The sequence below is a fragment of the Pipistrellus kuhlii genome, unplaced genomic scaffold, assembly GCF_014108245.1.
Source record: "Pipistrellus kuhlii isolate mPipKuh1 unplaced genomic scaffold, mPipKuh1.p scaffold_m20_p_1, whole genome shotgun sequence".
Classification (NCBI taxonomy): domain Eukaryota; kingdom Metazoa; phylum Chordata; class Mammalia; order Chiroptera; family Vespertilionidae; genus Pipistrellus; species Pipistrellus kuhlii.
In genome coordinates, this window is record NW_023425404.1 from 109456523 (window position 1) to 109483091 (window position 26569).

At 36.0% G+C, this 26569-nt stretch overlaps 1 protein-coding gene across 1 annotated transcript in view; it reads left to right on the forward strand.

Annotated features, from left to right (window-relative positions):
* Positions 1–26569, forward strand: part of MALRD1 (MAM and LDL receptor class A domain containing 1) — a 578615-nt gene that overhangs the window by 534128 nt on the left and 17918 nt on the right. The window contains exons 37-38 of the mRNA XM_036459535.2: positions 4235–4314; positions 4409–4505. Of these exons, the coding sequence (XP_036315428.1) occupies positions 4235–4314; positions 4409–4505 (177 nt within the window). The remainder of the gene's footprint in view (positions 1–4234; positions 4315–4408; positions 4506–26569) is intronic.

Genomic DNA, 26569 nt, shown 5'->3' on the forward strand with positions numbered 1-26569 from the left:
TCAGAATGTACCCATAAGTGATTTGCTGTTTAACTGCTCTATGACTTATTTATGCAAATATGAAATGGGGAAATAATTTCTTTTCCATAACATTATTATATTACAAATACTATAGTAAAGCATTTAGAATATTGCTGAGCACATAGCAGGTTTTCAATTGTAATTCCTTTTGGGCTTTATATATTGTGGTTTTCTGAAGCATGGAATGTAAATATAGAAGATACTGGCTTCTATAAACAAAAATGATATAAATGAATTTAATTATCACAACATGTTGCTATAAAAATACCTAAGGAAAAAAAAATCTACTTCTAAAATGCTAGATTATAAATATAATCTAAAATATATTCAAAATGCATGCTGCTTCTGAAGGGATTTTACTTCTACATCCTTAAAAACTTCAATATTAGAGTAAATATGGCTTTACAAATACAGTGTAAAAGAATTTGGAAATTTATAGGTTAATTTGGGATCCCATAATAACATATTTGAATCTATGCCTCCAGATCTAATCAATTATAAATGATTTATTTATTATTGGATGACCAATTTTTCTGGAACATTTTATACTTCATTCTTTGGAATAAATATAATTTAAAATATAATTTAATATATCACTTATTCCATAAATGTATAATTGAGGTTGCACATTTTTCACTTTCTGGGTCTAGAAATATAATTATTCTTGAAGCAAGTCTTTCGTCCTCCCTTTTAGCACTTTTTTTTTTTTAAGGTATATAATTTATCTTAACAAAGGAACGCAATTTATTTATTTATTTATTTATAGTGAATCCTCACCCAAGGATATTTTTTTTTCCAGAGAGTGGAAGGGAGGGGGAGAGACAGAGAGAGAGAAGATTGAATCAGGACCCTTCAGTCCATAGGCCAATGCTCTATCAATTGAGCCAAACCAACTAGGGCCTTTAGCACTTTTTTAACCTTATTATATGTCATATATTTTAATCTCTACTTTGTATCTTGGCATCACACAATTGCACAGCACTCCCTAAATCCACCCCACTCTAACAACCATCCAGCTCTGCCTTAGATGCCGCACCAGGACTGGTCTTCTTGGGCTGGCATCCGCTTAATCAAAGTATACCAAAATCTTCCCAATATCTCATCTATTCTCCCTGTTTGAATGGAGTCTCCGCATGCAACTACCACAATTACTTTGAACACTGAATTATCCATAGAAGGAATTTAGTATGACAAAGATAAAATATCTGATAAATATTCTTGCTTCTTTCTGCAACCAAGCAGATGTTTCTCCTTAATGGAAAGGGTTGAGGAGAAGGTGAAAGGCAACAACAAAAATATTAAACTAAGAAATATACACATGATATGTTAATTTCTGAAAATTGTCTGTGTGGGTTGTTTGTTTATATAGACAGCTGGCCTTAAGGAAGCCCATAATGCATTGTGGAAAGTAAAAGCCAGCTTGTTACAGAGAAATGTAGATGTTTCTATTACAATAAACACACACATAGGTATACACATGTGTGTGTTTTATGAAAGAGTAAAGGAGTGGAAAGAGACATACTTGGCTGTTTATATTAGTTACATAAGGATAGAATTACATAAGGATATGAAGGATTGTGTTCAAACATACATTACTTTAAGCATGTATTACTTTTAATCTGATAAACATCAAATAGGAAGGAAGTAATGCTTGGAACCAGGTTGGTGTGGAGATTACAATCTCTGCTTCAAGGAACAACTTATTGTTGTTGACAAAATTTTAAAAATATGCTCTATTAATTTCAGAGAAAGAAAAGGAGAGGGAGAGAGAAACATCAATGGTGAGAGAGAATCATTGATTGGCTGCCTCCTGCATGCCCCTTACTGGGGATCAAGCCCACAACCCAGACATATGCACTAACCAGGAATCAAACCTTGACCTCCTGGTTCATGGGTCAACACTCAGTCACTGAGACACACTAGCCCAGTGACAATAATTTTTTTTAAAATATATTTTATTGATTTTTCACAGAGAGGAAGGGAGAGGGATAGAGAGTTAGAAACATCGATGAGAGAGATACATCGACCAGCTGCCTCTTGCACACCCCCCATCAGGGATGTGCCCACAACCAATATACATGCCCTTGGCCAGAATCGAACCTGGGACCTTTCAGTCCATAGACCAACACTTTATCCACTGAGACAAACTGGTTTCGGCGACAATAATTTTTTTGAATCATAGATATTACTGTATAATTTTAAAATTTCAGTAGTTTCTATTCATACTTCAAAATTAATTGGTATATATTAAAACTCACAAGTAAATCCCCTTGAAAACACATATATCCCCTGCAGGCTTGATCACCCCCAGGCCTGGGCCCTCCCAACTGCCCTCCCTTGCTGGCCATCTTGTGGTGGCCATCTTGTGTCCACATGGGTCAGCCATCTTATGTGTTGGAGTGATGTTCAATCTGCATATTGTTCTTTTATTAGATTGACACACATACATACATACATAAACACACTATAGACAGGTAAATGATAATATATAAGTATACATACATATATAAATATATAGACAAATAGAAAGAAGATAGATGATCGATAGACAGCACACATATAGATTTGTCCATTCATTTTTAACTGGTATTTTAAGATAGTGACCACTGACATTTATCTTAATAGGCATATTCAAATTTCTACCATATATCTAAAGGGAAGACTAGTATGATTCTCATGCCAGTGAGTGGCATTTTAAAAAATCTAACGATGCCCAATTAACCAAAATGAATACCTGTCGCTGTCTCTAGGCCACACCAGTTTGTGCACATGTGAAAGACTGACATGTAGAGGTACACTGTCAATTGAGAACTGACAAGAATTATATCCTAATAGTTATGAGAATAAAAAACATAGTATTAATGTATGCATGTAAAATAATATTAGATGTTTTACAAGATTACCCAAGCTAAAAAGAAATCTTTAAGCACTTTAAAATGAATGACAAGTTGGAAAGAAAAATATTAAAATGAAGAATGAGAATAAAAGAGATAAATGAATTTAACAAATAAATGAAAGAATACATAAGAAACTCAAAAGAAAATACTCCATTAATTAACAATTCTGATTTATTTTCATTTGAATTTCAGTAACATCCAAAAAGTCAAATGTCTTAAATTTCTACCTTTTAAAGAATACCTCTTAAAGAAAGAAGGTATTCTTATATAGACCTCCTTATACTTCTAAGCTTTTTATATTTAAAAAAAAAAAGTGATTGCTTTTTGAAGGAATTGCTATTGATCATTCAAGATTTCAAATTCAAAAGAGAGAATGAAACTAAAATAAATGTGTACTGAAGAAGCATTGTTCAACACACAGCTTTTAAGCACACTATTCAGAAGCTAGTTTTTAATCCTATTTTGTAGCATGTACCATGAACATGGCAGGAAATTCAACTAAGTCCTTTTTCATTTGTATTGTGTTATTTCTGGTGAATAAGAATGTAAAAAGAAAAAAAAAAAGAATGTGTACCCAAGTTTTCGTACCCATATGCAAATACATACTACCAGAAGTATTCTAACACGTTTGCCACTTAGAAATCAATCCTATCTCTCTGAGCACAAGCTAATCTCAATTTCTGAATGATCTAAAAACTATCCATATCAAAGGAGATGTTCCCAGTGTTGAGTTTCATCATATATGTCCCTAAGTAAAACAAAGGAAGTGAAATTCTATTAGTATTCCTAATCCATCCCATGAGATTACCAACCTGATTCCAAATCTATGAACTTGAAGTATCATCTGTTTTAAAGAAAAATAATTGTGCTCTGTAATTTATATTAATCCATAATTTGAATCATCTCTATCAGTACCTGAAGTAAGTTAAATCACTTTTTATTGAAAGAATGTGCTAGCTTTTAAGTTTGAGACAAATGAGTAAAGTAATATGGACACTGGTGGAAAACAAGTCAATTTTTGAAAACAAAAAAGGAAGTTTCTGAAAACTAAGTGCCCATCTTATAATTTAGGAGAAGGTAAATTTCTAGGAGAAGGTAAATCACAACAAACATCATCTTACACAATAATGTGAAAATAATGAAATTTAATTTTGTTTTTACTTTGGTTTAACATTTTTAGTTTCTTATCAAAGTTACCCACATTGCAAGTATCTCATTTTCTATTGCCACTCATCAACTTATTCCATGACAACTACTAAAATATGCTGCTACTTCCTTTTTGTTTTTCTAACTGTCATCTTTTATCTCATTTCCAGATGTGGACAAGGATGGACAGGAAATCGATGTCATATCAAAGTTCACCATTCTACTGCAGATCTTGCATACTCTCAGAATAGTAGGTGACATTGTGACTAAATGAATCACTGGGCTTTTGAGTCTCTAATATTTTTGACTGTGTGTGCATCCTTTTCATTGGTTTGAAATTCTAGACATATGGACTCTCTTGGGTATTGGATTAGCTTTCCTGATGACACATATTGCAGTTGCCACCTTGTGTTTTCTTGCGAACAGAAAAGTACCACTAAGGTAAGTAAAACATTTAATTTGCTGTATTTTCCTTTCACTCCATTTTACATGCAGGTAACTTTAGTATTTTCATACTTCATGCTATCTTTCTCTTATTTACTTATTTATTTATTTTAGTAAAGTTGACTTTTTAGATTATTTTAGGAGCATTTTTTTATGACAACACAAAGGAGGACATGGCATTCTGCACTGATTAAAGAGATAGAGGGGGCTGGACATCCAAGTGTATGGTGGATCCCAGGGAAGGCACCAGAACTGCAAGAGGTACTTGCCTGACCTACCCAGGAAAGCTCAACTCTAGGCACCAGCTTTCCAGGCCAAGACCCCATGTCCTAGGGAATGTACAGGCCAGAGGTCAAGAGCTGATGTACCTGGAGGAACTTTGCAGGCAGGGCACAGGCATGACATAGAAGACCTCACAGTCTACTGTGCTTGTCAAGATACTAGGAATAGATGAATGGCTAAAAAAAAAACCAAAAAACAAAAAACTGGTGGCACATTTACACCATGGAATACTATGTAGCTATAAAAAGAAGGATCTCTTACCTTTGAGACAGCACGGAGGGACCTGGAGAAGAATGTTATGCTAAGCAAAATAAGCCAGTCAGAGAAAAACAAGTATCATATGAGACATTTAGAGAACACAATAAGCTGATGAACAAAATAGATCCAAGATATAGAAACATGGAACAGACTATGGACTCTCAGAGGGAAGGTGAGGGTGGGTGGGAAGAGATTAACCAAAGAACTGTGTGACTATATACCTAGCCCATGGACAAAGACAATAGTGTGGTGAAGGCCCGGGGCAGGGGTCCAGTGTGGGCTAAAAGGGGTCAATGGGAAAAAGAGGGTCATATACAATATTTTCAACAACAGACATAAAATTTAAAAGATGATGCTAGGAGCTTCCTACCTAACACCCATCTTCCCATCACCTGTAAGGTATATAGGTCACCCCAATAAGGAAAATGGCTATCTTTTTCATGAACCGAACAAGAGAAAGACTCAGAATAAGATTTAATACAATTTTAAGATATTGAAGAAGCACATCATGTCTTGTAAGCTGAGTCGGTGGTCAGAGACTTGGATCAGCTGCAACACCAAAGTGTCACCACAGAGCACAGGATAACTGCATTCTCCTTGCCACCTGCTGATGAATGTTTCTCAGCTATCCAGCCTGCAGTCTTGTTAAATACCAGACACCAAACTTGTTATCATCAATTAAAGCAAATTTATTCCAGAACTATGGTATTCATTAGAAAAAAAAAGATCTGACATTTTTAATCCATTACTATCAAGAACATTCTGATCTACTAATTCTGTGGTTATTTATTATGTGTGTAAAATGTACAGACAATGTAGATACAAACATGAATGAGAAGCAGTCTAGACCTAAGGGAGTTTGTAATCTAGTGGGAATAACATACAAAAAGCTACTAATTGAAATACTGGTCCTATGCTAAAATTTACACATGTATTAGTCAATATTCTCCAAAGAAACAAAAACAATAGCTAACTATATTAGTGTTTCTGTCATATATATATGACAGAAACACTAATATATTAATAGTTAGTGTTATATATATATATATATATATATATATATATATATACTATTGCATACTATATAATATTAATACATTATCATATATCATATATCTTGTTAAATTAACATATTGTATTAAAATATATTATATATTAATGTAATATATGAAGATATCTTGAGAGTAACATGTAATTATATGTAAATAATCCTATATAATAAAGAGGTGATATGCAAATTGACCATCACTCCAACACACAAGATGGCCACCCCCATGTGGACACAAGATGGCCACTATAAGAAGGCCAGCAGGGGAGGGCAGTTGGGGGTTACCAGGCTGGCAGGGGAGGGCAGTTAGGGGGGACCAGGTTGGCAAGAGAGGGCAGTTAGGAGTGACCGGGCCAGCAGGGAAAGGCATTTGTGGATGACCAGGCCTGCAAGGGAGGGCAGTTAGGGGCAATCAGTCCAGCATGGGAACAGTTAGGTGTTGATCAGGCTGGCAGGCAGGTGAGCGGTTGGGAGCCAGCAGTCTTGGATTGTGAGGGGGGGTCCTAGATTGGAGAGGGTGCTGGTTGGGCTGAGAGGCATACACCCTCCATGCATGAATTTTGTGCACTGGGCCTCTAGTAAGATATATTTTCATTTAATATACAATATTAATTATTTAAATTATATTTAATGGGAAATTAATTAAATTGTTATTTTAATTATATTAATAATGTACTTAATATATTATATAGAATTAGAGAAAGATTTATTTTAAGGAATTGACTTATGTAATGGAGGCCGGAAAGTCACAATTCAAGTAAGAGTTGGTGGTATATGCTTGTATTCAAAGTCTGCCAGGCATGCTATCAGGCTGAAATACAGGGAGGATTTCCGTGTAGCCATGAGGCAGAATTCCTTCTCATTTGGGAAACTTCAGTCTTTGTAGTTAAAACCTTTAAATGGCTGAATGCGGCCCACCCACATTATGAAATATAATCTGCTTTACTTAAACTTGGCTGATTATAAATGTTAATCACACCTAAAAAATTCTTTTACAACATCTCGACTAGTATTTGAGGAAATAAGTGGATGCCACAGTCTAGCCCAGTTGACATAAAATTAATCACCATGGACCTAGCCGGTTTGGCTCAGTAGATAGAGCATCCCTGCAGACCGAAGGGTCCAAGGTTCCATTCAGGTCGAGGGCAGGCTCCGTCCGCCCCAGCCTGGGCCCAGGTCAGGGCTTGTGTAGGAGGCAACCAATCAATGTTTTCTTTCACATTGATATTCCTCTCTGTCTTTCCCTCTCTCTTCCACTCCAAAAATCAATGGAAAAAATATCCTCTGGTGAGGATTCAAAAAAATAAATTGTGTGCCCTAACTGGTTTGGCTTAGTGGATAGAGCGTCAGACTGCGGACTCACGGGTCTCAGGTTCGATTCTGGTCAAGGGCATGCACCTTGGTTGTGGGCACATACCCAGTGGGGAGTGTGCAGGAAGCAGCTGGTCAATGTTTCTCTCTTATTGATGTTTCTGACTCTCTATCTCTCTCCCTTCCTCTCTGTAAAAAATCAATAAAATATATTTATAGCAGAGGCCAGTTTGGCTTAGTGGATAGAGCATCGGCCTGTGGACTGTAGGGTCCTGGGTTCGATTCCGGTCAAGGGCATGGGCCTTGTTTGCGGGCATATTCCCGGTAGGGGGGTGTGCAGAAGGCAGCTGGTTGATGTTTCTCTCTCATCAATGTTTCTAACTATCCCTCTACCTTCCTCTCTGTAAAAAATCAATAATATATATATATATAATAAATAAAGTTATGTGAATGAGTTGTCACATTAACACAGCCAGCAAGAGTATTTAGAAAGAACCATAAATTTCACACCTTTTCCAGGTTCATGTTGGACAGCTTATGCCATTGGAGCTTTTGAGAGACTTCTCAGGCAAATATCAGTGGCACTATGCCACAGCCTGACAGAGCCAGCTCTCCTTTCTCTCATTCCGTCATTCTTCAACATCACACTTCCTTTTCCTCATCACTCCTCACCTTCTTTCATTGCCAAACTCTATTTCTGTTTTCTCTTTTCCTATTTATTTGTTCGTCTCCTCTTAATCTTTTCTGTTTTCTGACACTTTTTAAAAAATGTTTAGTATATTCTTCTCATCTCTTATTGATGGTCTCCAGAGTTAGCCTCTATATCTGATTGCCTTTCATGTAAGATATCTTTCATTTCCAAGGTTTCAAATGCCATATATACATTAATGGCTCCAAATAATCTCTCTTACTAAAGTTCTTTTCCATGCTCCAGATTCATATCATGCTTTCAATTATTTGCTAGATTTCTCCATAGAATTTTTCTAGACACACCGACTTTAACATATGAATCATTTCCAAATTCTGCAACGTGCCTTTGAAATTACCCAAAATAAAGAGTAACTTTATTATTTGAGGTGAAAGCTTAGATATAGCTGCTTTGGTCATCCTACCCGAACACATCAGAACGCTTATCTTACAATAACAACCCCTCTCGCACAAGATACACAAAAGATTGAGTGGAATTGGCTACATTTTACAAATATAAAGCTCCTATTACTACCCATTTTAAAGAACTGTCAAGATTACCATAATGTAGTCCAGACACATTACTAAGGCTTACTAATGGAGACAGAACCATCTATACTGTCATCGACTAACCTTTCATTTCTCCAGTCTAGGTAGGGAGAGGACTGGAAAGGAAAGAAAAGGGGTCCTTGTAGTCATTGTCTTTGGAGCAGTGCAGTGCTTTTAGTGAGAAGTTTTACTTCCTTCCCAGTAAAGAAGGGAGGAAGACACCACCTCCAACACTACCCAAAGCAATGGGATGGAAGAGCTCCAAGAAAATCAATAGTTAAGATTTGCAATGCCTAGAAGAAAGAGTAAAAATCCTGCAAATTCTAATCCCTGTTCCACATCAGAGTGCAATGCAGAGAAAGGTTCTCAAGAATGCTTGATACATGTACCCTTTGCAGACAGACATGAAGACAATTTTTGGTTCATTGTTCTGGAAGCGGGTGGTCCTGGGAGCATCCTATACCATCTGGGCTTAAAAAAATTGTGGTAAAATGTACCTGGAAACAACAGGAGAGTAAGGCGGGGGGAGGGGAGAGGTTAAACTGTATCCCAATTGTGCACAGCCCTCTAAATGTCTGGAAGAGAACATAGACCTTTCTTCCTTGATCCATTTGAAGAAGCACAGAGAACAGGCACATTTGTGTTATGGGCTGTTCGGTCAGCTGCTAGGTTAAGTGTGGTGATGCCCTTCCTGAAAAGGGAATTAGGGGAAGGACTGAACTGAATGTTAACACGATGCCTTCTTTTTAAATGCATTCATTAATAGACGGGGTTAAAATGAAGTTGATTCTCTCTCTCTCTCTCTCTCTCTCTCTCTCTCTCTCTCTCTCACTCTCACACACACACACACACACACACACACACACACACACACACACAAATATCCCATATGTAATCACCATGAAGGCCATGACAAGAGAAAAGTGAACTATCCATTGTGCAATGGCAGGGGACTTCAAACCAATGATAGGAGACTAGTTACTGAGAAGATCTCAGCCTTACATTTCCCCTTTATCTCCCAGTTCCCATGATAGAGCAAAACCTTGAAAAATGAAGTTAGTTGAAAGCCAAAACCATGACCTTTAACCTCTTCCTGATTCCAAGCAGCAGCCATGGTCTGATCTCAAGTCTGAAATGGGGAAAGGGCAGGCAAAATATAAAAGTTAAAGTCTAGTATTACTTGGTAGCTTTAAAGTGGATTTGATTATGTTTTAAACATCAAAAACTAACTTTTAATCATTAAAAGAGATAATAATGTTATGAAATTTGCCCAAAATATATGTGAATTGGACCAAAAATGGAGGATGATTGATAAAACACGGTAGGTAAAAGTGATTACACATCAGTTACCAAAATCTTAAGTCTCTGCTCCTAATAGAGGCAAGGTGAAGTCCAATACTTCAGATCCCAGCCAGTGTCTCTGCTTCTGACACAGATTCATTTCCCATCTTCTTCCCTCTCCCTTGAACCTTCTCTTCCCATTTCCAAGATCTCAAACAAAAAGGTTTGATTCCCTCTACTACCTTCTCCAAAATACCACCCAAGACTGTATTCTCAGTCTTTAGTGATCTCCCAGATCATTTCTTATTCATGTTGCCCTGGATGCCACAGGATGAAGCTCCCACTAGTGGGAATGAAGAGAGAGGAACTCCCTCTGAGGAACCAGACTGGCCTCAGCCCAAACATGAGGCAGACCACAACCATAATTGCCACCATTCACTATACCAGCCTCTACAGACTGGAGGATGCTTATCTGAAGCCCAAGAGACTTCTTGAGGGTACATGACACAAATGGTTTCAGTGAGTCATTTTGTAGATGTCCAAATTTCGTGTGTTTTCTTCTACATTGAGAAAGATTCATTTGGCCTGCTGTTTCTCCTTTCTCATTTATTCATTCACGCATGTCCTCTTTATCCACATCCATCCTGATTCTAACCAAAATAAATCACCAGTGGGAGAATGGCAGGGCAATACCCCTGGGATACAAATGGAGAGATAATGTGAAAATGCAGTCCTCCTAAAAAGAGTGAAAGAAGATATTTGAGAAAATCAATATTGAAAGGAGAGCAGCTGAAACCGGTTTTGCTCAGTGGATAGTGCATCAGCCTGCGGACTGAATGATCCTGGGTTCGATTCTTGTCAAGGGCACATACCTTGGTTGAGGGCACATCCCCAGTGGGGGGCGTGCAGGAGGCAGATGATCAATGTTTCTCTCTCATCGATGTTTCTAGCTCTCTCTTTTTCTTCCTCTCTGTGAAAAAATCAATAAAATATATATATTTTTTTTTTTAAAGAAAGGGGAGCAGAGGTAAATCTTTGCCAAATTTTTCCTCCCTCCTTTTTTCTTTCTCTCTCACCTCCTTCCCGCTTCATTCCCACTTAGGTATAAAAATCATAATTAATTGATATGATTGTTTTGGGACACATTTTAACATGCCTATTGGAGTTGAATAATGAAGTCACCCTTTTCTGTCGAAATTACTTGAGGGAAAATGCAAATGACTAGTCAAAGATCACTGCACCAAGTTTAACTTTTTACCATTGCCAGCCTTCTACATTGTTCTTTGGGAAAAGTCTCGTCTTCCCCCAAAGCACATGGTCTTCTGTACCTTCTGCCTGGCAGAGTTATCCAAACTATTTTTTTTTTTTTTTTATGCCTGGGAAAAAATTACCTGGCATCCTTCCAGGCTTAGTCACTGAACTGTCAGAATATTGTCATCAAGAAGACAGTTACTTCACTAGTATGCAGTGTTATTACTTAACTTTTTCCATATTAACCAGTCCTCAAACTTATATTCCCAGTAGCTAGCATTGTATGATAATAGGTACCCAATACATGACTGTTGAAAACTATATTTTTATTGAATATTATCAATAATCTGAGTATCATTAAAATCATTATGTATGTCTACTAATTAAATGTAAATTTAAATGTGGTATATCAAATTTTTTAAAAAGTTTTTTTTTTTTGTTTGTTTGTTTTTTGTTGTTGTTGTTTTGGTTTTGTTTTTTTTGTTTTTTTTCATGAAATCACTTAAGCCATAAAGCTAGTAAGAATGTTTGGCCATGAGATGGATAAGTGAAACAAGTCACTTTGAAAATAATATCAAAACTTTGAGATGCACAGGAATCAATGTAAGCAAGAAATTAATCACTCTTTCAAAATAAACCTGAAGATTTTTTCTTAGGTTTTGTAAAAAGAATCTGTAGCATCAGAGCCCCTTCAATGACTTGAAACTTCTTTATTAATTAAAATAAATAAAAACAGGATAAGCTCTGCCAGTATTGCTCAGTAGTTGAGTGCCAACCCATGAACTAAGAGATTTCAGGTTTAATTCCCAGTCAGGGCACAAAAGAGATGCAGGCTTGCTCCCCTAGGGGGCATGCAGGAAGAAGCAATCAATGTTTCTTTCTCATCAATGTTTCCATCTCTCTATCCCTCTCCATTCTTCTCTCTCTAAAAATCAATAAAAATATATTTTAAAATAATAAACAAAATATAAATGAAAACATAGAATGGAGTTCTGTATGCTCAGACAATGCTAAGCACAGTAATGGATCTCTTAATGTTGTTTATGGAGATCTGGTTTCCTGGATTTTATTGTATATTTGGTGACCTCTGTTAGCTACTTGCTACCTAATGTATTAATGAGGCAACTTTGATTTCAGGTAAATAAAGTATCTCAAATTGGCTTACTCAAAATAAAGAATTCTGTCTAAAAATGCTCATATCTCCCAGAGTTCAAGGCTAGGAATAAAAGAGGTCGGGCCTCAGAAAAGAGTGGACCCAGTGGAATTCTTCACTTGCCTCTCCTTTCTGCTCCTTTTTCCTTCTTTCCTTTTTTTTTTTTTTTTTTTTTTTTTTTTTTCCCTCTGAAGATTTTATGTTCTCTACTCACTGTTTAAATGACAAAATGTTCATCACCCAGAGGATGGGTACTAGGTACTCATTAGATCTCAAAACATGGGGAAAGTAAATATTTGTCTTTCTATCCCCATTCGGTATTCTAAAGGAAAACTACCTGATTAGCCCACTTAGGTAAGGATCCCATTTCTGGCCAAACCCATGATGGATGAGATAGGAGGTGAGGTCAATAGTATAAGCATGGCTGCAGGCACCCATATTAAGGCACTATAGTGTGGGAGGTGGGGGGGTGGCAAGAAAGAGGTTATTGTGAAAATTCTCTGAAAGGTATTCACAACGCTGTCCCCTTGGACCATCCAGACTCCACCAGAATTTCATTCTGCCATGGGACTGTTGAGGAAACAACAACTATGACAGCCTTCTAGAGTTGTTTATAGTAACAGAAAGTAGATCTGATCATCAAAATCTATACCTAGAAATCAAGACTAAAGGGTACATATAAATAATGGACTATTCTTTCCTTACCAGCAGCCACATAATTCCCACTGCTTTCCTAGTTTAGATTATATCATCTTTTTAAAAAATATATATTTTATTAATTTTTTATAGAGAGAAAGAGAGAGGGATAGAGAGTTAGAAACATCAATGAGAGAGAATCATTGATCAGCTGCCTCTTGCACACTCCTCACTGGGGATGTGCCCGCATCCAAGGTACATGCCTTTGACTGGAATCGAACCTGGGACCTTTCAGTCCCAAGACCGATGCTCTATCCATTGAGCCAAATTGGTTTCGGCAGATTATATCATCTTTAAATAAAATAAATTTATTGGAGTGCTATTCACTATTAAAATTATATAGGTTTCAAGTATCATATTTCTGTGATACATCATCTACAAATTGCATTGAGTGCCCACCACCTAAATTCAAATCTCCTTTCATCTCCAAACATTGATTCCTTCTACTCTCCACTACCCCCATACTCCCTTTACCTCTGGTAGCCACCATACTATTGTCTGTATCCATGAGTTTCACATATGAGTGAAACATCTGGTTCTTAACATTTCCTGACTGGTTTATTTTGAGTAGCATAATAATTCTCAAGGTCCATTCATGTTGTAGCAAATGGCAGTCTTTCATTTTTTCTTACGGCTGAGTAGGTTTCCATTTTGCATATGGAAATGGAAACCACATCTTTATATAATCATCTATCAAAGGACACTTAATGTTGTTTTCATGTCTGAGCCACTGTGAATAGTGCTGCAAATGGACATAGGGGTGCATATATCTTTACAAATAAATATTTTCAAAATTTTCAGGTAGATACCCAGAAGAGGAGTTACTGGTCATAGGGCAACTCTATTCTTAATTTGTTTTTGAGGAATATTTATACTATTTTCCAGAGTGGCAGTACGAGTTTACATTCCCATCAGCAGTGAATAAGGGATCCTTTTTCAGTACAACCTTTCCAACAATCATTATTACTTGTCTTATTGATTATAGACATTCTAACTGGAGTGAGGTCATATCTCATTGTAGTTTTGTTTTGCATTTGCCTAGTAGCTAGTGAAGTAGTAGCTAGTGAAATGGCCAAAAATATATTTCTTGGGAGAAGTTAGACAATCATCTTTGCCTGGGAGAAAATTGTCAATAAATAGCTGCATTGTGGCACTTTATTCCTGAAGGTTAATTGAATAAATACACTAAGAAAACTTTTAAAAGCAAACATTATAGTTAGTTATTTTGAGAAATAAGATATTCTGTGTGAGGATTTTTTGGAAAAGTTTAGATGAGGAAATTTTCTTTAAAAATTTTATAAGATTGTGAGTTAGTGTGTGCTTTGCTGAGAAGGAAATTATGAGATCAGAATATGCTCTTGGAAATGTCTCATGATTAAATTTTACAAACATTAATAAATACTTCGTATGTCCTAGTCTTAAGAGATCTCAAGACTATATATTATAATATATAATATAATTAATATAATATAATATAATATAATATAATAGATGATTTCCCTGCTCTCTGACCATATTCAGTGTCATATATGTTAGACTATGATAAGTATAATCGTAGAAATGTAAACCGAAATACGTTGGGGGTAAAATGGAAGGAGAGAATGATCAAAAGAATAATTTTTTAAAATATTTCTGATAAGAAACAGAGGCACCTAGAATTCCAAAAGTTGGACATGCTGCCCTATATAACCCACTGGAGGTATAAATGTTCTTGTTTGAAAATCATGGATGAGTAGCCCTGACCACCAAATAAAATATCTGTTTCTACAATATAATCTCTCCACCAGAGCTTTCCCCACTACTGAAACCTTGTATAATAAATAATGTGGAGCTTTGGAGACAGAAGTTTAGCTGCTCATGTAGTTTAGGATCCCTGCAGAGGCCTAACCTGGGCCCAGTAATGAATATTTATCCTTAACAAAAATCATAACCTTGCTTTCTCTATGCCTCAGGGCATTCAGCTGCTTTTGCAGCTAGAGTATCACCAGTGAGCCTGCCCTGGTTTCTGAAATGAATACGTAGCCTTAGCAAACTGGAATTCCACCTGGGACAGTGACCACAGTGGTCTCATAATGCTGACACACTCTGGTCTGTCTGCATGTATGTCTGCCCACAAAAAGTATGGCTGTTAAGGCCCATGAGCCTAACTCTCCAATCTCAGTCCCTTGTGAGACATATAGTGGCCATGCTCTGCTAATACTGCTTAGTGTTTACTTTGGGCAAGAAAAGGGAAATTGAGAAGAGGAATTCAAAATCTTCTCCTAAATATGGGATCCTCCTCCTCTTCCTCTTTCTCCTTCTGCACTTCCTCCTCCTCCTTCTCTATTTTAAAGAGAAGCCTGTACAGTCTGATACTGTTCCCTTAATCCTCACCTTTGTTTTCTTGACCAGAAATGGTGGAAAAGGCCCATAAGAGAGGACAAAGGAAAAAGAGTGTTTGTCCCAAGCGGGTCCCATTTTTGCTCCTCTTATATGAGCCCTCCTTTTGGCACTGTGGCCAGGGATTCCATAAAGCCAGATATCTCTTCTTCTGCAGAGTGGGATGAGTGGTGCACAGGGCAGGTCTTGCTCTGACACATGGAGGTGATATATTACAGAGAGCTAGCATCCGATGGATTAAGAGTGCTCCTAAGGGGAGATAGTATTTGCATTGGGACTTCTAGGGTGAAGAAACCAAGCACAGATGAGTTCAAGGGAGGAGAGGTAATAAAATAAAATAAAATAAAATAAAATAAAATAAAATAAAATAAAATAGAATAAGGAAAATTATGGTTTCAAAAATGTCTCACATAGTATAGAATATGGGAAAAGAAGTGGTAAATTAAACTTAGAACAGGAGGTTGTGGAGAAGTGGTTAAAGATTTTGAATGTCTGAATAGATTTTAATTCATTTAAAAAAAAAAATAGGTCTGAGTTCTGGCTATATTCTGTCTGTCCCCAGACCCACTCTCCACCTTCCTCAACCAAAGAGCATGGAGAAGTACAGAAGGTAAATCTGGAGATTTGATCTTTTTGGATTGCATTAACAAGCTCCCTTCTCATCTGAATTTGTTATGTTTGGCCGAAGTGGGATACGTTGAGAGAGGAAAGAGAAGGGTCTGGTTATTCATAATCCTGGATTCTTCCTCAGCAGTATTCCAGGGAGGAGCCTCTATGCATTCCACAGCGACCTTCTCACATACCTTTCCTTTTCCTTTCTTCCTGGCTGGGGTGATACAGGCCTGATGTCATTGGCCCTGCTACTGCACCAACATTTATTGTTTCTCTACATTCTGGCTTTGCAAATTGCCACTTTATCAAACACTCCTCAAATTTTCCAACTTGTGTATTTCAGCTATTTTTCTGCTAGGGTCTTAACTGATACAAAGTAGGAAAGGGTTTTAAACAGAACCTCAATCTCATGTCTGTGTTCAATAAAAGAATGAAGAGCATGAGAAAGAGATTGGCAGTCTAGAGGACATACACTTGTTCAAGAGGTTTAGGTGAGAGATGAGTACTTGAAACTGAACAGTGATAATTGACTTAATATAAGAGGTGAGAAAAATGCAAGTATCAAAGCTGTTTCAAGGGTATTATTCCTAAGTGACTGCAAACGTGATAATGCCACTAACATAGATTCAAAACCCAGGAAGAAAGATAGGCTTGCTTTGGATAATAGGGAAGAAAATTACTTTAATATTCCACATTTTCTTCCGTATAAAATGAGGAACTTTAATTCAATCAATTTTCCAATTTTCTATCATTTATAGTCCACCCCACAATTAGGGCTTGAGTATGTATTATGTTTACTAATACTTATATTTATCTTTAAATAGACTACATTTTTATTTAGTTTTCTCTAGGGAAATAATATTCATGAAATCATGAGTTTAATGTGTCATTTATATTTTTTATTATACCATATATATAAAATGTAACTATAAAGTTAAAATGTTTGTGTTGCCTAAATTACTCTTTCTTATAATAATTGTTTCACCTACTATATAGTAAAAAATTATAATTAAATTATTTTAAAGTTATCTCCAAGCTCTAAAATTGCATGATTTGAATGGAATATTGAACTTGATTCTTTGAGCCATGAGTATTCCAGGACTATTAGGGTACCTTTAATCTGAGAAGTATCCTACCTTAATCTTTGCATTACAATTTTCTGAGAGAATTAATGCTTACTTTAAAAAGTAAAAATGTGCCTAAGTTATAATTCAATCAGAGACCAAACATTTGGCAAATCTATCTGTGTGGTGGTGTTGACCACACAACTGACTGGTAAAATCAGCAATGTCTGGAACTCAGTTGTCATTCTATTCACAAATAACTCTTTGAAAAGCAGGGGCAACATTGTTTGTTTATCTTGCATCTTGCCTAACACATGGTGTGCATTTCATAAATAACATCTAGGGAAGATGAAGAATCAGATGGCTGGGATTTGTAGATACATCAAAGTCTTGGAGTTCAGGTTCTATGTGCTGATTATGCTCAAGAAATAAATGAGTAATGCAAACTGCTACCTTTCCAATATAAAATGTAGAACAAGCTTCTAGAAATGCTGTGCTTACTGCTTTCTTTACCATAAAAATAAAACATAAAAGGTAAGACTTCTACCAAAGCTAACCACAAAAATGGTGTCCTCTGAAAATCTTCCCAGGGCACTTTGGACAGAAGTCACCATTTCTGCCTCTGAGCTCCAAAAGCACTTAGTTATCAGCTTGTTTTCCACTCATCACATTTGACTTCCCAAGATTCTGAGCCTCTTGGAGGCAGGATCCTTGTGCTATTCATATTTATATCCCTAAGTTCACAAGTAGCAGTTAGGAATTCATCTCAGTAAATAATTGTTAGGTTGAATTTCTCAGCCTATTTACAATAGTATGTTGGGACCCAAATGAACAATTTATATTCCAAAGCAATCTCTTACTTGGCCATAATGGTTCAAAATTTATTCAGATTTGAATCCTCACAAGATGACTCTAAAAGTTGAGCTGTCATTGTTTGGTTTTTTAAAATAATTTCCATCCAGTTGACTGAATTACATTCTATTCTGTGAAAGTTGAAAGCAAATAAAGGAACAACAAATGATTCTGCTTGTATGACTCTTGGCAGACTGATTATTGGAGTCCACAATGGACTAAAAATCAGTCCATAATCAGAAGCTTAAATTCTAGGATATTAATAAAGAAAAATAAAATCTGCAAGTATAAGTATTCAAAATCTATGGGGGGAAAAAACTTAGCATCAAAACACCTGGGCACTTCAGGGGGGCAGGAAATGAAATTTAGTTATGAGTAACTGTGTTCACTTTCCCCCAAATTATCCTCATACTAGAGCATTTAATTTAGATATACGGATATATGACAGATTTTGCTTTGAAACTTCTGAAAACATTGCATGACATCTGTCAATCTAATATAATTAACAGTTTTATTTATAAAGGTATTGTTCTAACTTTATTTTCTTAGAGAAGTCATTTTCAAATTAGTGTATAGATTAACTCTTTTCAAGAAAATAGTTCTCATATTTATTAATGGAACAAAAGTAGAAATTTAATATGAATTCCAAAATGATTTGCTATTTTTACTAAATATTTAGTCATTTTAAAAATAACTAATTCCAACATAGTTAGAAAATATATTATTTGATTAAACAAAATTAGTTTACATGCAATGTGTCAGGAATACAAGTCTTGAATAATACCAGCTTCATTTGGTGTGGACCTGTGTGGTTGCAAATCTATTGTCATTGGACACAAACTCCAAATAGCTTAAGGGATGAAATATGGCCTCAGCTAGTTTTGCTCAGTGGATAGAGCACCAGCCCACAGACGGAAGGGCCCTGGGTTCAATTCCAGGCAAGCACATGTACCTTGGTTGCAGGTTCAATTCCTGGCTGGCCCCAAGGGCTGCGTGTGGAAGGCAACCAATCAATGTGTCTCTCTCACATAGATGTTTCTCTCTCTTTGTCTCTCCTCCTCCCACTCTTTCTCTAAAATATCAATCATCTAGGGTGAGGATTAACAACAACAAAAATAAATGAAAGCTATATAAAAATTTTACAGAGCACTTTACTGTATAATGTTCTAATTATTTGACCTGAAGATAGCCACGTTTCCATGTTGAAATAGAACTGTTTGGCAGAGATCGCCCCCTGGTCAGGACTCACGGCCCTTTCTTCAGTTCACTGTAAATATTTCATAGCAAAAACAGCATTTCAGCCCATGACATTTCTATGTTGCATGTGTTTCCTTGTATCCAGCTCTTAGAGTAGGTCAAGGTGTTGTAGGAAAATCAGAGATGCTCCATGAAAGAGGTATCCTGTGTAAAAGAGGAAGGACAAGAAGGCAGTCAAGTGAAGTGGGTTATTATTAAATCATATCACCCTACCATGGCATGCAGCAAATGCATTCAGCAACTTTGACTGCAGAATCAGAACAGTTAGGTAGTTCTTTGTCAGTTTTCTGTAAGGGATTTGGAAGTGGGGCACGGGAGCAACTTCATAACTTTTCTTCAGTAACAACTTTGCTATCTTCCTGATAGACTCCTTTCTGCTTTCAAATCACATTTCATATATTTTTATAAAGATCCTTGGGGACATTGCTATAAGTTTAGCACTGTGTTTACTGTATTGAATTTCTAGCTCATTAATCACTCACAGGACAGATTGACAACAGAACTTAAATGGACAGCTTATTTTCATCTTTGTAAAACAAAACACACATAAGTCAGAAACTCTTAGTACTTTATTAATATATTTGCTGGCAAACATTTATTAAGCACCTATTTTATGAGTGGCACTGTTATGGGCTGACAATGTAAAACATAAAAAAAGTTATCTACACTCTCATAGGGAGAGCATATAGAAAAGCAAATAATATCAGTTCTTCAACAAGCGTATCTTAATAGGACATACCGTTGCTTTCTGCAAAGCACCAGATAAACACAGTCAAGGAGAAGCTGAATTTGCTTCGAAGTGGAAGCCACATGGTGGTGACACAGAAAAGGGTTTAGTGAGATGCGCCACATCATGCAAGTCTGAACGCTCTGGCTGAAATCACTAGATGAAAGGGAGGACGGGCATTCCAAGGAGGCAGAAGCACTCATGTAAAGGCACGAGTTGTGACAGAGAAAATCATGGTCACTGTGAATAAAACGTAGGTCAGGTAAGAGAAAATGAGGGAAATATATTGAGAATCAATAGGGTAAAGTTCCATTTTAACAAATCTACATAGGAAGCTAATTGTGCTGTGTGCTTATAATTTGTCTTGAAGTTTCAAACACAGGTTGTTTTTAAAACTATAAGACAATGTAATTTTATTCCTTAAGTTTTTTAAGTATTATAACTGAGTTTATTCACCTTAAAAGGTAATTTTAACTACAAGTATTAAATTCAAAATAGGCTCTATTTAAAGGAATTTGTGAATATTTGAGAGTCATAATAAAACAAGTAAATTTTTCTAGACAAATTCTCATATAGTGCTGTCAACTTTAAAATCATCTAACAAAATTTAAAAAGAAGCAAGTTGCTAGGTGATTGCCAAGGGAAATCATGAAGTTTGATAATTAACTTCAACACTGCAATCTATTTCAATCAAATGATTATGTATCTAAGAGAATTCAATAAGGAAATTAGAGTGAGTTTTCACATAGAGAAATTTACATGAAAAAAGCATTTCAATTTGATGAGACCTTATATAGTAGTTGGCCCTTCCAAAAATGAAGCTTTGAGATCTCACATCATAAGAAGAAAGAGAACAGAATATTTTCAGAGAGTTAGTTAGTAAAAACGTACTGAAGGAAGATAAGTAAGCCAAGCAAATGAGCGTTTACTCATCTGTGGACTCACAGTGTAGAAAAAAGCCATTCAAATTATTGTATTTTTGGTGAAGGATCAGCTCTGTTTTGGTTTGTTGTTTTCAATTCATCACATACTAATGTTTTTATAAGAATTGGGGAAAAATGAAGTTAAAAGATATAAAATACTAGTCCAAATTTTTTATTCTTAGCCCCGACAGACATAAATTTACTCTGTCAAATTGCTACAAATGTTTCTAAACACTGGTTCTCTATTTTTTATTATCTCATCATGGAACAATAAACAGAATAAGACCAAGCCATAAATAAGTCACACTCTGAGTGGCTCTGTAATAGAGTACATGACACATTCTCGGGACTCAGTCATAATGTTTCCTGGAGAAACTGTAAAATAAAGACTTTAGCTCTGCCCAGAGGAAGTTAACATTCAAGTGACAGATATATGAATATAAATAAATAAGTGCAACAAGGCCCATTTTCTACACAGATTCTTACTAAGGTTTTCAACTTTAAATTGTCAAAAAGACTTCACAGTGAAGCAAGTTGCTAGGTGATTGGTACTACAAATCACAAAGATTGATTATTACCTTCAATATTGCAATCACTTTTCAACAAAGGGATTGTGTCTAAGAGAATTCAATAAGGAAATCAGAGTGAGTTTCATACAGAGCAATTTACAAGAAAAGTATTTCATCCCAATTAAAGGAAGTATTATACTATATGTCCTGTGAGTAAAATGACTGCGCATAGTGAAATATAAAGAACAGAAGTGGTTTTTCTGTTGGCTGTATCAATGAGTTCTTTCTCTCCTTTTTTTCTTTTTTACTCACTCCTCCACCTGTCCTTCCTGATATCTGCCAGCCTCCTCTCTATCTATAAGTCTACTCTCTTATTTTTCTTGTTAGGCCAGTTTGTCCACTAGATCCCACCTATGCATGAAATCATAAGGTACTAGTCTTTTTCCAATTGGCTTATTTTACTAAGCATAACGTTTCCCAGGTCCATCCATACTGTCACAAAGGGTAAATCTTCCTTCTTTTTACAACCGAGTGGTGTTCCATTGTGTACCTGTACCATAGCTGTGCTATCCACTCATCTCCTGATGGACTCGAACTGTTTCCAAAACCTTGGCTATTTAAATAATGCTGCAATGAACATAGAGGTTCATATATTCGTTTGAATTAGTGTCTTGGGTTTCTTCAGATACATTCCCAGAAGTGGAATTACTGGGTTATAAAGCAGTTCCATTTTTAATTATTTGAAGTAATTCGGTATTGCTTTCCACAGTGGCTGCACCACTCTGCAGTTTTTACCCACCATTGCACTTGCTCCATTGGTACAAATATCAACACAGTGAAAAAAAATATGCTACGATAAAATTAACTAATTTAGATTGCACTTTGATTGAATCTCTTACTCCTGTGTCTTATTATGAAGATATTTTTGAAGGGTGTAACCCCTGGAGATGTCTTGGGACCTCTGGGGGCCCACAGACGTGCTTTGAAAAACGCCGCCCTTGTGCCACTGAAGCATTACTTGAAAGGCTTATTGATACTTTCTCAAGTAGTGTATGTCTCATCATCTGGCCATTCTCATATTATTAGACATCTAGATTGTATCTAATCTTTCATTATCATCAGCCATTTGTGATGAACCTCTTTCTGTATAAATCTCTGTCTTCCTCTCTAATTGCTTCCTAAAGGTTGGCTCCCAGTAATTTTACTAGGCGAAGCAAACGTTCCCAAGTGTACTACCCAATGTACTTCCAAAGGACCCTCCTGCTCTGCATCTGGTTCCCATTAGGTGGTTGTGAATGTGCTCACACCGCAGTCAGAGGAGGGGAAGCCCCGTGGAGACTGCACTCCCATTGGCAGCATGGGGTCTCCTGCAGGTTAAGCGACAGGAACCTGGGTCAGCGTTAGTCATGCTAATTGCATCCATATTTCCCGGGCATGTTCCCATTGAAGCCCTCTGCCACAGCAAGATCGCATTAAACGGTGACAGGCTTTCTGGTCAGCGACACTTATTTCCTGCCTGAAAAGAGTAAGAGGAAAATTCAGCAGCTGCTGTAACATGTGAAGGAGTTTAGCGAAATTTGGTGTTCTGGTTGTTTGATTGTGTGACCCTGGATGATTAATCCTTTCCTCTCCCTTTTGTGGCATTTCTGGTTATGTTTGCAAACCCGATTCTCTCTGAACTTTTTCACCCAAACATTTGGTTCAGCTTGTTCCTTAAAGGCTTGGAAATGAAAAGGAGCTCATAAACATTCCCTTCTGTTTTTTTCAAATTGGCTTGCTTCTTTTCTTCCTTTCTATTTTTTCCAGATTGTTTGTTTTAATTCTTTTTTTTTAAAGTCATAATCTTACCAGAAGTAGTTGCCATTATATAGCTGATTATCTCCACTTACTAGTTAGCATGATTGTCCCCTTTCTCTTTAGTAGAAGTAAGATAATAGATAGACATGTACAGTCAGTGAGAAAAGATTGATTGAATAGACTCAATATTCTTTCTTATATTGCCTCATGATGTCATACAATTCATTATACGTATAGATCCTTATGACAGATTTAATGTGCTGACACTAATTACCTACTACATATTTTAGTCTTGGTGACTTTTTTATGATAAACACAAACATGAAAATGCCCCACTCCCCCAAGTCAAATTCTCTAAGGCCCTTCTGTGTGTCAATGGTTCCATAAAAATCATTCACCTTCTTGCTACCACCTTCTCCTAGGCAGTTTTTACTAAGCACTTGTTGGCATAGTGTTAGTCTGGTATTTTAATAGATATGAGTGAACAAACAATTTAGTGAAACCCATTAGTATTTTTTCTTAAGATAATGTTTTGGGGGCTTGCTACTTCGTTAACCTAGATCCGTGGTCGGCAAACTGTGGCTCGCATGCAGCTCTTTGCCTCCTTGAATGTGGCTCTTCCACAAAATACCATGGCCTGGGAGAGTCTATTTTGAAAAAGTGGCATTAGAAGAAGTTTAAGTTTAAAAAATGTGGCTCTCAAAAGAAATTTCAATCATTGTACTGTTAATATTTGGCTTTGTTGACTAATGAGTTTGCCGAGCACTGGCCTAGATTATGGTAACAGGAAACACACAATATAAGTTAAGTCTTCTCTCCTGAGTTGGAGATGTGCTTCTAAGCACTTGGTCTGTTTCTTTTTGAAAGTGTGACCCTATGTAACTTTATTGTCTTGCTTAAATTTAAATTCATAAATCTTAAAGGCAAATTTGTATTCTACATTTAATGAGCGTATAGACTCACTATACCCATTTCATGTACTGTCTATCTCATTACGTCTGGCTCAACTCTATTTTCTAGTTTTCAGAGTCCCTTTCTCCAACTTCCTGTCTATTTTTTATTTGCTTTACAGTCTTCTATTGTGCTTATCTTTGCAAATTTCCATAAATCTGTCATTATTTTAAAATTACAAAATATTATCTAACTTTTAAAATTTGTGATAACCTTCCTTAAAAACAGTCTATTCAAACAGACTGAATTTTGGATTGGAAATGATCAGAGACCAGATGTAAAATAAAACTTGTCTAAGTTTTTAAGAAAAGAAATAAGATGGTAAGTGTGAATTATGTGCCACTGAAAATTACACAGGAAACACAGTTTACCAATCTCTTTTTATTATTGTGAGTTAAAAATGACCAAAAACAACAATAAAAACACCTCAGTTTCCTAGGTTTTAAAATCAGGAAACAAAAATAAAAAAAGTATCACTTATTAATTTTTATGATGAGACAAAGAAAAAAGTTATGAACACCCTGGTTAAGAAACATTAAAAATAGATACAAGTAAAAGTGGAAACTCAGAAATATTTTATTTTTATTAGTATTTTGTAATATATATTCCTCTAATCTGAAAGACTAATACACTCAAAAGGGCTTCATACAGAGTCTTAGGACTAGAAACATTTGTGAAAAAACCTAATTGATGAGTTTACATATTATGTAGATCTTCTATGTCTCCCAGGCCAGGTAGAGTGGCTTAATGTAGTAGGTGTCCTTTAGGTCCAGTTCACTGGAGCTGGGCACTCCAGGTGTACCACCTTTCCATATGGGCCATGTATACTGTGTAGTTGAGCCTTGATTATTGTTGGCACTTCAATGAGAGGGATTTAACCCCCAGGCCAATTTGCTGCAAGAACTAGTTGTGAACATTTAGAATCAAAAGAGCTTCTGCTAAGTGAAATAAACCAGTTAGAAAAATATCTCACTCATATATGAAATCTAATGAACAAAATAGATCCAGAGATATAGAAGCATAGAACAGACTGATGAATCTCTGGATTGGGGGTCTGAGGGAGAGATTAACCAAAGAACTTGTATTCTCTGCATACCCCATGGACACAGACAATAGTGTGATGAAGATCTGAGGGTGCAGGGGTGTGGGGAAGTTAATGAGGGAAAACAAGAAGGACATCTATAATACTCTTAGCAATAAAGATAATTTTTAAAAAGATACGCTTCCCAGATAAGGAAAGCTAAAGGAGTTCATAACCACTAAACAGGTTTTACATGAAATGTTAAAGAATTTTCTTGAAGAAAAAGGAGAAGAAGATGATGAAGAAGAAGAAGAAGAAGAAGAAGAAGAAGAAGAAGAAGAAGAAGAACAACAACAACAACAACAACAACACTAGTACAACAAGAAAAAAATGACAATAAATACATGTCTATCAAGAAATGAATCTAAACAATAAACAGTGAAGCAGAACAGAAATATACTCATTGATACAAAGAATATTTTGATAGTTTCCAGATGGGATGGAATCGGAGGAATGGGTGAAAAATGTAAAGGGATTAAGGGATACAATCTGGGTTTTATAGAATAGTCATGGGGTGTAAATTACAGCATAGGGAATATAGTCAATAATATTCTAATAACTATGTGTGGTGCCAGATTGGGTACTAGATTTATTAGGATGATCAATTAGTAAATTATATGTCTAATCACTGAGGTGTATACCTGAAATTAGTATAACATTGCATGTCAACTGTAATTGAAAAATAAAAAAAAATGATTTAAATTTTTAAAAAGTGTTTAAAATTACTGGTGGAAATAGGGAGAGTAGAAATGAAATTTACTTTTCTGAGACACACCAGATTCACCATTAGTCAGGTGAAGTTAAAGATAAGATAATAGGCATGACTCTCAGAATAAATGAATTCCATTCCCACCAGTGAGATGGTTGTATTTCATCATTTAAATGGGTCCTTAGTTTTAAAAAATGTCACATGTACTTTTATGGTTAGAAAATATTTTCCTCAATAGTAACAAATCAAGTCTTCATAGCCTAAAATGTATCCTTATAGTTATACATGGATATTACATGTCTCTCACTTTTCAGAGATACATATACTATATGAGGAACACAGACCATTAATTTTCAAATATTATAAAATGAGTTATTCATACCAAACTGATTTTTCTACAATAATATGACTTTTTTCCATTTGTATGCAATAGAAAGGGACAGGAGGGCCTTCTCTATTCTGTTAGGCTCCGCTCATCTTCAGGGAAACCTTCAGCTACTCTCTGGCTGCCACTTAATTTGCTGAAAATAGAATGGAAAGAAGCAGTGGGCAAAAGTAAACTCCTGCCCCACTTAAAGTCTTGCACTAAGTGGAACAGAAAGCTAATACAAATGTGGCTCCAGGATAACAACAGCAAAAAATTAATGTCTTCTCTCTCTGGATACCAATGAAGTATATTGTTAG